The 15889-nt window shown below is 48.6% G+C and overlaps 1 protein-coding gene and 1 non-coding gene across 2 annotated transcripts in view; both read left to right on the top strand.

Annotated features, from left to right (window-relative positions):
* The window catches only part of LOC115332161, a 31746-nt gene extending 23785 nt beyond the window's left edge, over positions 1–7961 (top strand). Inside the window, exon 16 of the transcript XR_006077506.1 lies at positions 7855–7961. This is a non-coding gene — a transcript (uncharacterized LOC115332161). The remainder of the gene's footprint in view (positions 1–7854) is intronic.
* Positions 7854–15889, top strand: part of LOC115332158 — a 43723-nt gene continuing 35687 nt past the window's right edge. Inside the window, exons 1-2 of the mRNA XM_042289139.1 lie at positions 7854–7926; positions 9958–10153. Coding sequence (XP_042145073.1) covers positions 10096–10153 — 58 coding nt within the window. The 5' untranslated portion in view covers positions 7854–7926; positions 9958–10095. The remainder of the gene's footprint in view (positions 7927–9957; positions 10154–15889) is intronic.

The raw sequence follows: 15889 nt of genomic DNA, 5'->3' as shown, positions 1-15889 counted from the left end.
GAAATCGGACGAAACTGACTTGAAAGCTCGGAAACAAATTTTTACAGGCGGGCAGTCAAACGAAGTCGGTTGAAAACAGAGTTAAGGATGCGGAGAGTAGCTATGTATTGGTTACAAAAACGGGAAATGAGGAAAGAAACTTTGTTTGTTAATTCTCGGGGGAGCTCTGTACTGTTTGAAGTCGGAACTGGGGTACTAAGAACGAAGAATTGCAGGGCAAAATTATAAGATATATAGATATTTTGTTGAATATGTGGAATGGAGGTTCGGGCAACCCAGCGGGAATGGAGAGAATAACTAAATATCAGTGCCATATTTTAACCTGACGAAGGGAAAACCCCCTCCTCCTACGGGGCGCCCCGTGGTGTCGAAAGCGTGCGGCATGTGACGAAATCGTGACGTTGTCCAGGGGCGGATTCAGAGGGGGGGTCCGGATGTCCTGACCCCCCTCTTGAATTCTGGATGTGTAAAAATTTAGGGAGTGGACTTAGGAAAGGGGGGAGGGGGGTCTTAAACATATGATACGCTGACCAACACCTGACCCCCCCCCTCAAGAAATACCTGCGTCCGCCCCTGACGTTGTCGGTCCCGGTCAGTCAGCGTCTGCCAACGTTGGCTTCTGCCTTCAGGGCCGCTAGAAGATTTTTTTTAGTCGAAATACAAAATATAAGTGGTGCGTACCATTTCAATTAGTTATGAAAGTAGCTTTTGTTTAGTGTTTTAGATGAGAAAAGAAAGTCAGTTTAGAAAGCACGGAAACAAGAAACGACATATCCGTCGCCAAGCAGTGGAAAAGGGAGCGCAAACTAGAAAGGAATAGTGGGATCAGGTGCCGATGCGTGCCACGGATCGCTGTGAAGCGGCGCGTAGGGGTGTTGCAAACTTTTGTTGAACCGGATTTTTAGGTCGAACTTTTCGAGTTCGAGCCGGTTTGACGAACCTTCGAATTTTTAACCAGATTCGACTGGTTGGACCTTGTGCCTTTATCCCGTGCTTGCTGTCGTTTATGGCCAATCTAGTGTCATGCTGAATTAGTGTTCAGTCACGCAGCAAATACATACAATGCGAGCCGCCCTGGCCGCCTGCTTCATCCAGCCTATCCAGCACATGCTTTAGTGGTGCCCTCTCGAGCCGTCGACACGGGGTGCGGCAGCCCTGAGCGCTCGAGCAGCTCACTACCCCTCCTCTAGTTGACGGCCACCCAAGCCAGGACCAGGGACGTCACGAAAGAGGTTATTTTTTGCTTGTTTTTGTAATTCTAATTTGCCTATAACTTTTAAAATAAAGCGAAATTAGAGAAAAACAAGGTTTCACTATGTTACTACGTTCAGTGCACTCGGGTTTGGCGCAAATTAAAAACCAGTCGAAAAGTCGTTTCAGGGCCCCTTTATACCTTCCCTCCCTGAGGGGAGAAGAGACGTAGAAAGGGCCCTGGGTTTGGTGGAGAAGATGGAAGGGTGGATTATAAAAGGGTTGAGAATGCAAAGGAGGTTAGAGCCTTGGACTAGGGAAAACTGAAATTGGTAAAAGCAGCTACCATAACTGGAGACAGTGAGGACCGAGAAAAAGTGGGACTCCCTCCCGCGTGGCTCCGGCCCAAAGTCTCAACCCTGTCTCTCAGTGGGTCCGAGTTTTGGAAAGAAACCCAACAAAGTTGACCTAAGTTGACCAGACGAAAATTGGCGACTCCCTCGCCGGGTATGTTTTTCTTTTTTCGTTTTATTTTGTATTTGCCCGATCTCCCAAAGGTTAGCCTGGTGGTTCATTCCCCCGGCCCGGTGATAGCTGCAGGAGCTGCAGGGACGTAGAGAGAAAGAAATGAAGTATGGGATGAAAGCACTTTCTCAGGCTAGGTGGCGCAAGTTACCGTCCGTTACGAAAGGCATCGCATACGTTCATCCATCCGTGATCGTCCGCGTCGTCGGCGGCCGTAATGGCCGTAACGTCGGGCTTCGGGGGGCACTTGGCAGTAGTCGCTGTAGTAAAACGTTGCCCGCGAAACGAGCGAAGAGGCAAGCAGTCCACCATCGTTGTCAAGTCTCCGAATACATGGCGGCCGGAACGAGCAGCGGCGCAACGCGCTAAAAGGCAGAACGTAATGCTTTCGCATTCACAACTCATAAGTGCTTAGGTGTCCTCGGAATTTTTCCCCGTGGTCAAGTTGACACTATTTACTTCGATTGTACTAACGCTTTTGATCCTGCAGTTCATAAGTTGTTCCTTACCAAATTGTCAGCATTGGGCATGACTAGCTCGTTTTGCAGTTGGTTGTCAAGTTCTCTTGGTGAGATCAAAGTGCTTTATGAAAGGTGTTTTTCTACCTCGGTACGTTTTAAATGGATACTGCAACGAAATTTCGGCGCTTATCTTTCGGTCTATACGTGTTCAAAGGATCAGTATCACATCGGACACAGCAGTATCTTCTTAAAAAACACACGAAAAGTAATTTTAAAACAAATTAAACGATTAGCAAAGAGCACCCCAGGCGAAAATTTTCAACTGGGACCAGTTGGTCCCAGTTGCAACTGGTTTATGGAACAATTCCCAGTTGCAACTGGTCCCAGTTGGAGTCGTCCAACTGGGACCAGTTGGTCCCAGTTGCAACTGGTTTATGGAACAATTCCCAGTTGGAGTCGTCCAACTGGTCCCAGTTGGAGTTGGTACCAACTCCAGCAACAATGAAACACGGCACAAAATGGAAGGTTGACAAGACTTTATTGTCAAAAACTTGGAGAATGAAACTAAATAGGTTCGGTGACGTACACGCTCCGGGTTTAGCCACTTGCTTGCGACGGTTGAATCGCTTTTTCAGAGGTGGTCCTTCATGAGATGAAGGAAGATCGGCCGCTGGCGTCTGTTAGTGAAGACGTCCTCAGCTTCTCTTCCCATCGCGTGAAGAAAGGTGCTCACCCGTGATCCTGCGTTGCGCAGGTGAAGTCCTGATAAGATGCGGTAGCGCTCCCACCTTGCAATCTCTGTCACAACAGTCGAACATTTTCGAGGTAGACCTCCCGCCATTTTCGCCATTGTGCTCTCCGCGGCGTGTTCTCTTCCGTCCGGTCTTTCCTGGGTGCCCTCCGATCGCTGAACTGCATCGTTCCATCCTCGAAGTTCACCGCCGCCACCATGGCGTGTGTACGGTTAGGTCCAAAGAAGCGCAGCTGTAGTTTTGACATTTTCATAACGACGCCAACTTGGGCGATGGCGACCCTTCCCTACCGCGTCCGTCCGACTCCGGCGTCAGCATAGGCAGCGCCATCTGTCGACAGCGCGTACCACTAATCCGCACCCGCGTGCCACGGCGGCCGGCTAGCTCTGATTAGTCAAAAGATAAATTTATTTATTAAAAGAAAAAAAATACTGTTGCTATTTAAATAAATGTTTTAATATATTTTAATAATGCACTAAATGTTCATTTAGGTGAACACATTTTGTCACTAATTATATTTTCCAATTAAAAAAATATTTAGTTAATTAAAATTTTTATATTATTTTTATAAATATATAAATGTACCCCAGTAATTAAAAATTCCCTATTTGTATAAATCTAAAAATGTTAGTGTTTTTAGTTTTCTTCATTAGCAAAGGTCAATACACCCCCAACTTGTCCAAATTGTTGCCCAATGTTAACTGGGAATGGGAAAGGCATTTGAAGCTCGACTGGGAATCGCTCCAACCAGTTACTTTCCTAACTGGTTCCAGTGCACTCCATTCCCAACTGGGAGTGAAACCAGTTCACTCCCAACTGGGAATGGTTCAAACCAGTTGACTCCCAACTGGGAATGGTTCAAACCAGTTGACCCCTCAGCTGGCCCCAGTTGGACTCCCATTGGTCCCAGTTGATTCCCAGTTGGGACCAGTTAGTCCCAGTTGCTTCCCAGTTGGGACCAGTTAGTCCCAGTTGAAACCAGTTGAGGTGCCAACTGGTCCCAGTTAGAAATTTTCGCCTGGGACCTCGTGGATGTCGCTAAAGCCTCGTTTGTAATGCCCGCCTAAAAACCTTGACAGGTAGTGACGATAACTTTTCTGGAGCTCCTGCGAAGCTAAGTGATTTTTGGTTGCGTGTGTGTTTATGGGGTAGTAGAAAACAGTTTGTAAAGTAGTGGTAGGATAGTTGGGTTAAAGTAGACTTTTTGGATAGGGTCACGAGACCGAAGCACGCACACATTTGAAACTTTTGGCAGGCTAGTTGGTTGTGTGGGTAGAGGCGTACCCAGGTTTTCTTGCTTTGAGTTTTGGTAAGATATTTTTCGGGGGCTTGCGCTGTGTGTCGGTAGGCAATGGTGAATACGCGACGGAAGAAGGATAAGTCTAAAGTAAAAGAAAGACACAAATCCGATGTAGAGTCTGAGGAGTGTGGGTGTTGGTGCTCCATTCTGGAGACGGAGTTCAAAAGTAGCAGAAGCCGAGGGGAGCAGCTTTACATGGTGGAGTTACAAGAAGGTCGAAGATGGTTTTAGGAGAAAAGGAGGGGAATAGGCGGCTATGGTTGACGAGTTGACGCGGGAAATATGGGTAGAGCGGGAGAAGCGGGATCAGCTTGAGGTGCAGGTTAAGCTGATTAAGAAGGCCGAAGTGGATGTGGAGGAAATGACCAGGGAATGGGAAAGTAAGGTAGAGAGCGTGGCGGGAGAACTTGGGCAAGAACGGGAGCAGCGAGCCGAGCTTGAGCGACAGGTAGAGGAGCTTAGACAGGAGGAAGAGTGGAAGGTTGAGTTGGAGCAGCATATAAGAAGAAGTGTGAGGATATGGTGCAGCAACTGACAGGCGTAGTTAACAAGGAAAAGGAGGAGGTGGCAGAGAAGACGGCGGTAGGGGCGGCAGACCCAGGGGGACAGTTCGCTGGTGACGAGTTGGTTGGCAGTGCAAGAAAGGAGGCTGCACAGCTCTATAGTGCTGCAGTACAGCAGGGTCCGAGGAAGGAAGCAGAGGTTGAGGCAGAGAAAGCACAGATAGCTGGAGGGGGTGAAGACAGGCAGTCGGGGGTTAAGGTGGTGCTGATGGTAGGAGACTCAAACATAACAAGGTTTAAATAGGGGCTGCTGGACAGGGTGCAAGGGGATGGGAGGGTAACCGTAGTGGCCCAGTCAGGAAAGTGCATGGTAGATGCTATGGCCAAAGTGAAGTAGGAGGTGTGGGAAAACAGGGAGGGAGAGAACCTAGTGGTAGTACATGCAGGACTAAAGGATGTGTTAAAGGGACGGAGCCAGAACCTCGGCAGGCAGATAGAGTTGGGTTACCTAAGCTGAGGGAGGTCTACTAGACTGTGCATGTGCAAATATGCACCATCCCAGGGGTCTGGGGACAGTCTTTGCAGATAGAGACGCGGGTGGTGGAGGCTAACCGGGTGATAAGGGGTATGAGCCGACGATTTGAGTATCAAGTAATGGAAGTTAACAGGGGGGTGTACGAGGCTCGCTTCGACCCTTTTACAAGGGGCATCCACTACAGTGGAACTACTGTAAATGAGGGCCGAAATGTAGATCCAGCCGAGAAGGTTTGGAAGGGTGGTAGGAAGCCTTGGGAAGGAATAGGAAAAAGAAACAGCTTAACATGGTGTTCATAAACATGCAGGGGGGCAGGAACAGAATAAAGTGGGAGGAGATCGAGGAGCAATTAGAAAGCGAAAACATTGCGGTATGTGGATTAGCAGAAACACATCTGAGGGATATGGAAGAACCACCATACATACAGGGCTATCATTGGATGGGATGCAACCGAGCCAATGGGGAACGCAAGGGAGGGAGATTAGGAGTGTTAGTGAAGGGTTAGAAACAGGAAAGGGAACGAGAGGGCTGCAGGGAACACGTGTAAATCAAAGGCAGTATTGACTGTTTGGACAAAATCCTGGGTTATGTGTACCTTAAGAACACGGAGTGATGCAGGGGAGGAAAATGCAGAGCACTTAACATGTATATCAGGAGACAATATGGAAATTGCCACTAACAGGGAAATAATTATGTTGGGGGACATGAATGCGCATTTGGAAGACTTTGATAGACATACGGATACAACAGGGAGGATGTAAGAGGAGTTCTGCAAAGCTCAAACACCCCCCACACAGAAGTAGCTCGGAAACCGCACTCACTTCCATTTTGGTGTTCTGGAAGGTTCTCCGACGTGCCTACGAAGAAAAGGTGCAGCCCTGATCAACAATCAATCAGTTCTCCCCCTCCCCATACATGGCCAGACTAGAGTCACTACGTTACCAGAGCAACGCGTTCGATAGTCCACTGTTACTGTTCAATTTTAGCTCTGATCGGCCATTTTGGCGCTGAAACATATACGGTGAAATGGGCTTCACGGCCGCCGACCCCCGTCTCCCAAGTGGACGCACTGCGAAATATCACTGAAATTAGAACGTGCCTTGTCGGGACGCACTACCTCAACGGTGAGACATGGTTGTATAAAAACAATATTAATTGTGCCAAATAGCCTTGTAAACTAAAAGTTTATGACAACATCACACTCCTGTCATTCTGTACTAATCTCCAATAAAAGTTTCTACAAAAAAGCTTTTTCTGTTTGTTTTTACGCAAAAACATGCTTTCTGAATGCTCATGGTGACCACAGTAAAAAAAAAAAAAAAAAAAATTGAGGTGCCATTTTGGTGTTTCAAGTAAGAGTTTCAGTGCCCTGGGAACATTTAGTGACTCTAAGCCGGAGCACGCAGGATTCGCTCTTCGTCCAAGGATCGGGAATAGCAAGCGTGCTGCACTGGGCAGAGTAGACGGAGCGGCGTAACGGTGCGAGAAGAGAAAAGGGAGCGGGACCTCGAATATCGCGCACGAGCGGCAGCGCGTTAAAGCAAGTGGCGTCAAGACGCCCTTGTTTGCGAGAAAGAGGCAAAGAGAAACCGTCGACGGCGGGTCGCAGACGACAAGTTGCGGGAGCACGAGGCGGATACGAAGTGTCGGATGCGGCGGTTCCCACATGTTCCTTCTGCTGTGGCAACCACCGAATTTTAGAAGCGCATCTCAGTGTTATTTTCTCTTCAAAAGCACATCGCGTGAAATCATTCTGCAAACGCACGTCTCCTATGACTATACTACTAAAAGCGAATACCCTAAAGCACATCAGCTAAAGGTATGTCTTCTAAAGCACATGCCTCGACAACACGACAGCTGCCACTGTTTGCGGCACACTGTGTAGTCATTTTAAATTTTTTATTTATTAGAGCGCAGCTCTTAGGGGCCCGTTCCCGGCTTGAGCGGCGTTGGCGTCGCCGTCGGCGTAACCAAGGTTACCCCTAGGTCACGCGACCCCCCAAGGTCACTTGGCCCCCAAGGTCACATGACCCCTCCCCCAGGGTGACGTGACCCCCAAGGTCACGTGACACACAAAGTCACGTGACCCCCCGCCGAAGTCACGTGACCTCCCCTGTGCGTGACGTACGTCATCAGTGACGCACGTCACTGATGACGTCACCGGCATCCACATCGTCATCGTCATCATCACTGATGACGTCATCAGTTACGTCACTGATGACGTCACCGGCATCCGCATCGTCATCGTCATCATCGCTGATGACGTCATCGGAGTCCGCATCGTCATCGTCACTGATGACGTCATCAGTGACGTCACTGATGACCTCACCGGCATCCGCATCGTCATCGTCATCATCACTGATGAAGTCATCAGTGACGTCACTGATGACGTCACCGGCATCCGCATCGCCATCATCACGGATGACGTCATCAGTGACGTCACTGATGACATCATCGGCATCGTCACGTGACCCCTCCCCCCCAGGTCACTTCACCCCCCAGTACCCTTCCCTCCTCCTCCTCAAGAGCTGCGCTCTAATTCGGTGTTACAGGGAGTTGTAAATGGCTTTCACTTTTTTTTTTCCAGGACTTTTTGGCCTAGATCTGTTCCAGATAGCCTTGAGGAGATCCGATAAGGAAACGGAGGGGAACGCCAATGGTATGGACCCTCTTCTCTCATTGGCTGCTTCGTAGTCGGTGGTCCTCTCGAGAAAAGTTTCCTGTTCCGAGCTGTCTGACGCACACTGAAATCGAGCATTGCAAGGATTGGCATGACACCTTCGAATCCGTAGCTTACGTTACGCTTATAAGCTGATCACACTGACATCTAGCAACAAAATGTGGGACGAACGCCATATGAATACCTCCCATTCCAAAAAAACTAAACTTCACAAGTGTGTCCTCTGTCCGTGTGTCCATCTGCTTGCCAGTCGCCTAGCAATGGCTCATGTCGTCGTTTAAGGGTGTAGCGACATCGTTTGCGCAACGCGAATTCTGTGTCGTCAGTTCTTAGCATTACACAGAAGGGGCCGAACGACGCTCTTTTCAACTTCAACCGAAAGAAGTGTAGGGATGTAAAATGTAAACATCTAGCAAGTGCTTTGCAGTCTACTGAAGCTGAGGCAGATGTTGCTGAATGCAGGTGCATGCTTCGTCGCATTGCAAGACTTGCTTCGTCACATTAGCACTTCGGTGGTGTTACCACATCCTTTGGAGCATGACGCAGCTAATGTGCATTGGAAGTGCTTTACAAACTATCCTCTAGGAAATGCGTGCAGTGTTTGTGATAGGCTGGGGTTTCAGTGATTTCCTTTGTGTGCAAAATGGTTGGAAAGTGTTGCTCTAGCAAAGTCAGCCAACTGGTAACGTAAGCTTCACTGAACGAGAACAGGCAAATTTACGGTTACTTCGAGGCAGTTTCATATTTTATTTGTTTGACATTCTTATCTTGTTTAAGTAAGGCCAGCTGAACTAGAATAAACATACAAAGAAAATATTATACAGAAGAGGAGGAAAAAGAAAAGTCTGTTGTTAGTCCAGTGGTGTGTATGGTCTTTTCTTCGTGTATGTTTATTCTAGTTCAGCTGGCCTTACCTGAAGTATGAACCAACTAGCTCAGCTTAAGCCTGTTACTGTTTAACTTGTTTTGTTTGTTGGACTCTTTGATTTGTTTTGAATTTTTGCTCTTCTGAAACTGTAGATGTGAAATGAATGCGTCTCAGAGTAACAATACATTTGTTTCCAGTCCAAGGTGACAATGGTATTGCCAATTTTCACCATATGCTTTTATACTCCGTTTCACCTTCAGTCCGAGCGCAGTGGACGCCACGAGCCATCCCAGCCGATCCAGCGCCGGGAGAGAAACGCGTGACCTGCCGGTAGGGTGGGGCGACCACTGATCTCTATGTCGGGGCGACACAGGGAGCTCAAGGTCGCATGACACTCCCTCAACGCCGCATTGGCTGGGATGGCTCCTAGCGTCCGCTGTGCTCGGACGGAAGGTGAAACGGAGTATAGCATACTTTCACGGCTTCATCTTTAGACTGCCAGGCGCTGTGAATATCTGGTTCACTCGAGAAGGGTGTGCGAACCTGCCACCACAGCTTTTTGTTCTAGCTGCTGAGTGTCGTCGATTTCGCTGGTGTAGCCTATCATAGTCATTTCTTGTTGCCATTAGCAGTTCCTGTTTCTGGTTACAATAATGTAAATCCATTTTTTAATGCAAAAGCCCATGGAGCGAAGCCAGCGTTGTCTGTAGACGCGAAAACAGGCACCTAAATTCCCATCGGCTGAGCGAAACGTCACCTAAATTCCCATTGGCTGAACGAAACGACACCTAAATTCCCATTGGTTGCGGCGCGTCATGTGGACCCATAGTAACGTCATCATAATGTCATCATCGTAACATGCTAAGAAGCCAGCCGAACTGTTGGTGGCGCAGCGGGGAGGGGGAATCTGGGTATGCGCGCTGGCCTTATATTAGGCCTAATGTTAGGCCTGTGCTTATGCTTTGAGATCTAATGTCGTTAACTGGTACGCGCAGCTGTTTGATGCGAGGGGTAGACGCAGGTATGCACTGGCCTGGTGTTAGGCCTAAAGTTAGGCCTAACGTTTCACCTTGAGGTCTTATGTCGTCAATCGGTACCTGCAGCTAGGGCCTTGATGATGATGAGATGACATCTGATTTCAGCACGCGTTTTGCTGACCCCTGCCGCGGCCTCACCCAGCGGCGCTGCAGTCACCAGCGAGCCAGAGCAGTCTGTTCGGCGCACCGCTGCAATCCCTCCCGGAGCTGCGACCACTTCTGCTCCTCTCGGCGCCGAGGAACATGGCGGCACCTGAGGCATCTATATCGTTGGAGGCCGCAACCTCGGCAGTAGCGAAACGTGAGCAAAACTTGAAAACATTACTCGCAGTGCAAAACTCGAAGAAATACTCAGTGGCGTTCGATGGACCTTCTCCACATACCGACGGCACCAGGCGGTGGCTTGCTGAACTAAATATCAAGGAGGTGACCTACCTGCGCTACCAGTCGATAATGGGAGCTACGCTACCAGTTTCTTCGCTCTCTGAGCTGCGGTGCACGCTTAACGCGACTTAAAGGGGTTATGACACGAAAATTAAACGGATAGATTATTCTTGAAATGGAATGCTCATCGGCTACTTAGTATATACACCAAGTTACGCAATTTTTAGAGCTCTGGTAATTGCAATATTCAATTTACGAATTTTTATCATTTTGATCTGGCTACCAGGCAACACTGCCCAAGTTAGTCACGTACACCATGGTGTCCATAAACCACGTGACCATGAACACTCTCTCATTCTAGGCGCCCTCATGATCGCCCAAGCTTTCCTCACCACGGTACGATCAAAACCGCTCACGCAACTCGGTAACCCGAAAGCTATTCTCGCTCTCGCCCCCGGCCCGTTAACCTTTCACCCGGCCTGCATGCGCCTGCGACATATTCCCGGACGACGGTGACCACGGCAAGTTTGTCCGTAACTCGCCGTCGCTGGAGCTGGTAGCCAGCGAGTCGCAGTCAAAATGAACAGCTTCCAACATCTCTTGATAGCAACCACTGTCATCGCTGCTGCGATCATTGTCGAACACTTCTACAAGGCGAGCGATGCCGTAGACGTAATCGTCACGGACGGCATGCTCGAAGCGTGGAAGGTAAATGTCTAAACCAGGAAGCTGAGGTTTGAGACGCCAAGAGAGCCAAGTCTGTGAGTGCGTGCAAGGAGACACCGCGCTAGAGGCTGGCTACGTAGCCAGCCTCCAGCTTCGCCTGGATGTGCCCCTCCGAGGGACCCCCATATAAATCGATTTATCCACGAAACTATCGCGCCGTTTTCAAAACAAATTTAGCAAGAGTATAGGAACATACAATGGGTTTTAGCAGTATAGTTATCGCATATTTTATTTTTGGCTTGTCATAACCCCTTTAAAGAGGGGCATCCGTGGGCGTCCGCCCAAACGTCGTGTTTTTCTTTGTGTCCACTTTCTTTTTTTGTGTAACACCATTATATATACGCTACAATTACGTGTTCTACTCGCTGATCCACAGCCTCCTTCCGAATTTTCTTGATTTCTCGTGCCAACGTCCGCCGTTTGGCATCAGGCACTCGCGCATGCGCAGAACGCTTCTGGGAAAAGGTCCATTAAAGGGCAACTCCGCTTCTTTTCCAGTAGTGCAAAACTATACAGTTCTCTTTGTTATCATCTACAAAACCCCCATGGCAAATATCACGACGGAATTCCGCCTAGAAGTTCATTAAAATCGCTGTCAAAGTTTGACAAGCACGAATCCGCTGGTTTTGGATGAGACGTGCGGGCCAGACAACACTGCCCGGCTGCATTTCCACTTCTTCCAAATTCCTTCTCCCGGCACGTCCGCGACGTCATCAAGCATGCACAGCTTCTTCTTCTTTTTTTTTTTTCTTTTTTTTCTTTCTTTTTTGGGGAGAGCACGGGTGGCGCCAGCGCCGTGAAAGACGTGAGTGACGCGCTCGGCCGGCCCGGCGCTCGACTATTGATACTACTGATAAGCCAATCGCCTCGTTGAGCGCCGGCTTGTGTTACATCCCATACTTTTGAACACCAAGTAAAAGGAGGAGAGGGAAGCTGCTTTTGTAAGAATTTTGAGTGACAGCTTAATCTTCTATAATCTTCTGGGAGGAGAATAGCGACGCCTGTAGAAATCCAGGAGGCACAAAGGAGGATCCTGATAAGAAGGGAGCTCCTTCTTCCCTTGTATATCACGTGGGTGTACATGCTTAGTGATGCCGAATATACAATGTTGTCCGGCTTTGCCACCGTTTCGGTTTCGGTTTGTAATCATGGCTAGAGTAAAACTACACGAAAAATATTTTATTTTTCGCGAAACAAAAGATTGGGGATTGTTTTTGAGTGCTTCAAAAAGCAAAATCGGCCACTATCTCAAATATTTTTAAATTAAGTGGAGGTGCCCTTTTAACATTACTGCTTTCGCTTTCGCAACTCATAAGAAGTGCCTATGTTTTTATGACACTTTTAAATTGTTCAGTTCCAAAATTATTTATTGCAGGAAGTATAAAGGGTGTCTAAAAATAGTTAATGTTATGTTTAACATATTTATACCCCTTATTGGATACCTCAGACATGTACGTATCGGAGAAAGAAAAAGACTGGGACAATTGTGTAAATACCAGTTCATTCTGAAATAATAACAAAAAAGCATGCACAGACAGATTGTACAATGTTTTCAATACAATATTTGAGGATGAGAGAAATTGTTTCACAAAAAGATAAGTACTATCTAGTCCTCTTCCTTCGTATCTTGGTGCAAGGCATATGTCTCAAGCCAGGCCACATTTTAGCATCATATAGTGTTGTTTTCATTGTGTTTCAGCGTCGGCTAAAATTTCAGTATGCTGTGCTTCCACTTGCAGAACCATCAGATTATGTTGAACAGGACGAAGAGCCTAGCAGCCATCTTGTGTCTGTTAAATCAGGTCTGTCATAAAGTTGACGCTTCCATATTTTTCTTTTTAAACATTATCTTTATTGAAAAAAATCTCAATCCTTTTTGTACTTGCAGAGCCAGAATGTTGCAAGGAAGTTCGGGAGCCTAACAGAGTTTTTGTAACATTTCAGTGTAACATTTTATTGTATTTGCTGGCAGTAACAGCCCAAAGCGTGACTCGTTTGCCTTGCGTGGTCCGTATGCAGAGGCCGTGCACGGGAGACCCGCACGGCCGATGCTGTCCTCTGGGATGCAGACATCTGCGGATGGCCTGCGTGTCCCGTCGGGGTCCCCCTCTACCTCGGGACCGGTGCGGCAAACACCGCCTCCGAGCTCTAGGAAAGATGTGGGCGTGACCAGACCTGGCAAGAAGCAGGGCTTGGCGGCCCTCGCCTCTCGTCCTGCCCCGCCCCCCAAGGGACGGGGTATGCCATCTTGTCCTTCTGGTACCCAGAGGAACCCTCTCCGGCCAATCAAGCCAGCGGCATCTAAGGGTCAGCCATCGGCGACAACCACCAATGTTCCAATGAATCAAGGTGAGCTGAAGTCCGACGAGGACGGGCCCACGTCAGGGTCTGAGTGGAATTCCCTTCCTGCCGCTGGTGGATCCACCAGTGAGCAGACGGTACCACTTAAAAGAAAAATGCTCCTCGTGTGAGGGTTGATTTTAAGACCTGTAAATGTCTTCCTTGTCTCTTTTTAAACTTTCCTTTGCTTTTAGACTTCACTCTTTTAAATTGAGACCTGCATTATGCAGTGGAACTGCAGAGGTCTTTTCTGTAATTTAGACGACGTGAGGCTCTTGTTGCAGAGGCATGAACCCTCTGCATTTTGCCTGCAAGAGACTTACTTTAAACCGCTCGACAGCAACTCTTTTAGGTCATATTATCAAGTCTACAGGAAGTAGCGCGTGACTACCCCTGGTGCTTCCAATGCAGTTTCTGTCGTTGCACACAGTGGCACGCCTGCCTGTGTGGTCCCCCTATACATGGCTCTGGAGGCCGGCGCAGTGAGGTTGCTACAGCATCGCCTCGTTACCAATCTGCTCCATTTACATCCCCCCTTCATTTGCCCTGGAACTGGCCCAGCTTGAAACTTTAGTCGATCAATTACCTGAACCTTTTATTTTAATGGGCGATTTTAATGTGCATAACCCCCTCTGGGGCAGTGTAGGAACTGACAGCCGAGATTCTGTTGTGGCGCGCTTTTTAGCTCTCAGAGAAGTATGTGTCCTGAATACAGGAGAGCCAACATATTTTAGTTCTGCTAATCGCGCTTTTAGAGCGCAGCTCTTAGGCGCCCGTTTCCGGCTTGAGCGGCGTCGCCGTCGCCGTCGGCGTAACCGCGCTGTGCATTATGGGTAAATTTCCCCGCTAAATCTAGCGGAAAATTTCCCCGCTAAATGTAGCGGAAAATTTCCCCGCTAAATCTAGCGGAAAAAATTTCCCCGTTAAATCTAGCGGAAAAAATTTCCCCGCTAAATCTAGCGGAAAAATTTCCCCGCTAAATCTAGCGGAAAAAATTTCCCCGCTAAATCTAGCGGAAAAAATTTCCCCGCTAAATCTGGCGGAAAAAATTTCCCCGCTAAATCTAGCATAAAACTTTCCCCGCTAAATCTAGTGGAAAAATTTTGGTCACGTGACCTGGGGAGTCACGTGACACCCCAAGGTCATGTGACCCCCCCCCCCCCCCCCCCCCGAGGTCACGTGACCTCTGAGGGGGCACGTGTTTGCCCCCACGTGACCCCACCAAGGTCACGTGCCCTCGGGGGGGGGGGGGTCAAGTGACTTCCCCCCCCCCCGAGGGCACGTGACTCCCCAGGCTGTTTTTTCATCATGTTCACACACACTTGACTCGTGGCTACCTTTCAAAAAGCAAAGACCCACCGATGTGCAACTACTGCTCAGGAACCATAAGTGTACTTCACATCCTTTTAGTACAGGGGTGGCCAAGCTACGGCTCGCGAGCCGCAATGCGGATCTTCGCGTCTTAAAGTGCGGCTCGCGGCTCCCTCCCCTACCCCCCCCCCCTTCCTCCCTTCCCACTTTCCCGCATCCCTCCCGCTCACACGAGCACTTCCCCAAAAAGCGAAATGGAACGCGTTTTAAATCGAAAGACAGGTTGCGGCTTGCTAGTGTTGTGCTACTGCTACCTTATATACAGTTGGACTGCTTTTGACTCGGATAGATTGAAAGTATATAGTCCAAATTTCAATAATTTCTCTGAACAAATTTCTCTGAACTCCAAATTCAGCTCAGTAACAGCCAGCCGTAACAAAAAACCAACACCAAAAAGCGTTGCCCGTAGGTAACATATAAAAACACTTCAGTTCCTGGCAGGATTTGAACTCGCCATTTTTCAATGGACCTTTACCACATACCGACGGCACCAGGCGTTGGCTGCACGAACTAAAAATCGAGGAAGTGACCTACCTGCGCTACCAATCGATACCGGGAGCTACGCTACCAGTTTCTTCGCTCTCCGAGCTGCGGCGCGTGCCCAACGCGAGCTTAAAGATGGGCATCCGTGGCGTCCACCCAATCGTCGTGTTTTTCCTTCCGTCCACTTTCTTTTTTTGTGTAACCCAATTATATATATGCTGCAATTACCTGTTCTACTCGCTTATCCACAGGCTCATTCCGAATTTCCTCGATTTTTCAATCCGACTTCCGCCGCTTAACATCGGGCGCTCGCGCGTGCGCAGAACGCTTCTCGGAAAAGGTCTATTGTGAAAGAAGAACAATGAAGCGTGGTCACGCGCTTCGTTGTTGAAGCTTTTTATGTACATAAAAATGAAGTGAGCCAGCATCTCGTTTGACTTTCACGGCGTGATAGGCCTAAAGCATAAATACCTTGTCAGAGCATAAATACTCTGTCACTGTCCCTTTAACTGTCCCAAGGAGCAAAACCGGCGTTGTCTGTAGCAGAGAAAAATGGCACCTAAATTCCCACTGGCTGAGCGAAACGGCACCTAAATTGCCATTGGCTGCGACTTGTCATGGGGCTTCATAGCAATGGCGTCATCGTTGCTAAGAAGCCAGCCGAACTGCTGGTTGCGCAGCGGGAGAGGGGGACGTGGGTATGCGCTGACCTGACCTTAGGCCTATCGTTAAA

Source organism: Ixodes scapularis, unplaced genomic scaffold (genome assembly GCF_016920785.2).
Source record: "Ixodes scapularis isolate PalLabHiFi unplaced genomic scaffold, ASM1692078v2 PGA_scaffold11__112_contigs__length_91849675, whole genome shotgun sequence".
Taxonomy (NCBI): domain Eukaryota; kingdom Metazoa; phylum Arthropoda; class Arachnida; order Ixodida; family Ixodidae; genus Ixodes; species Ixodes scapularis.
The sequence above is the reverse complement of the archived record's forward strand: the minus strand, read 5'-3'. Positions and strand labels throughout refer to the sequence as shown.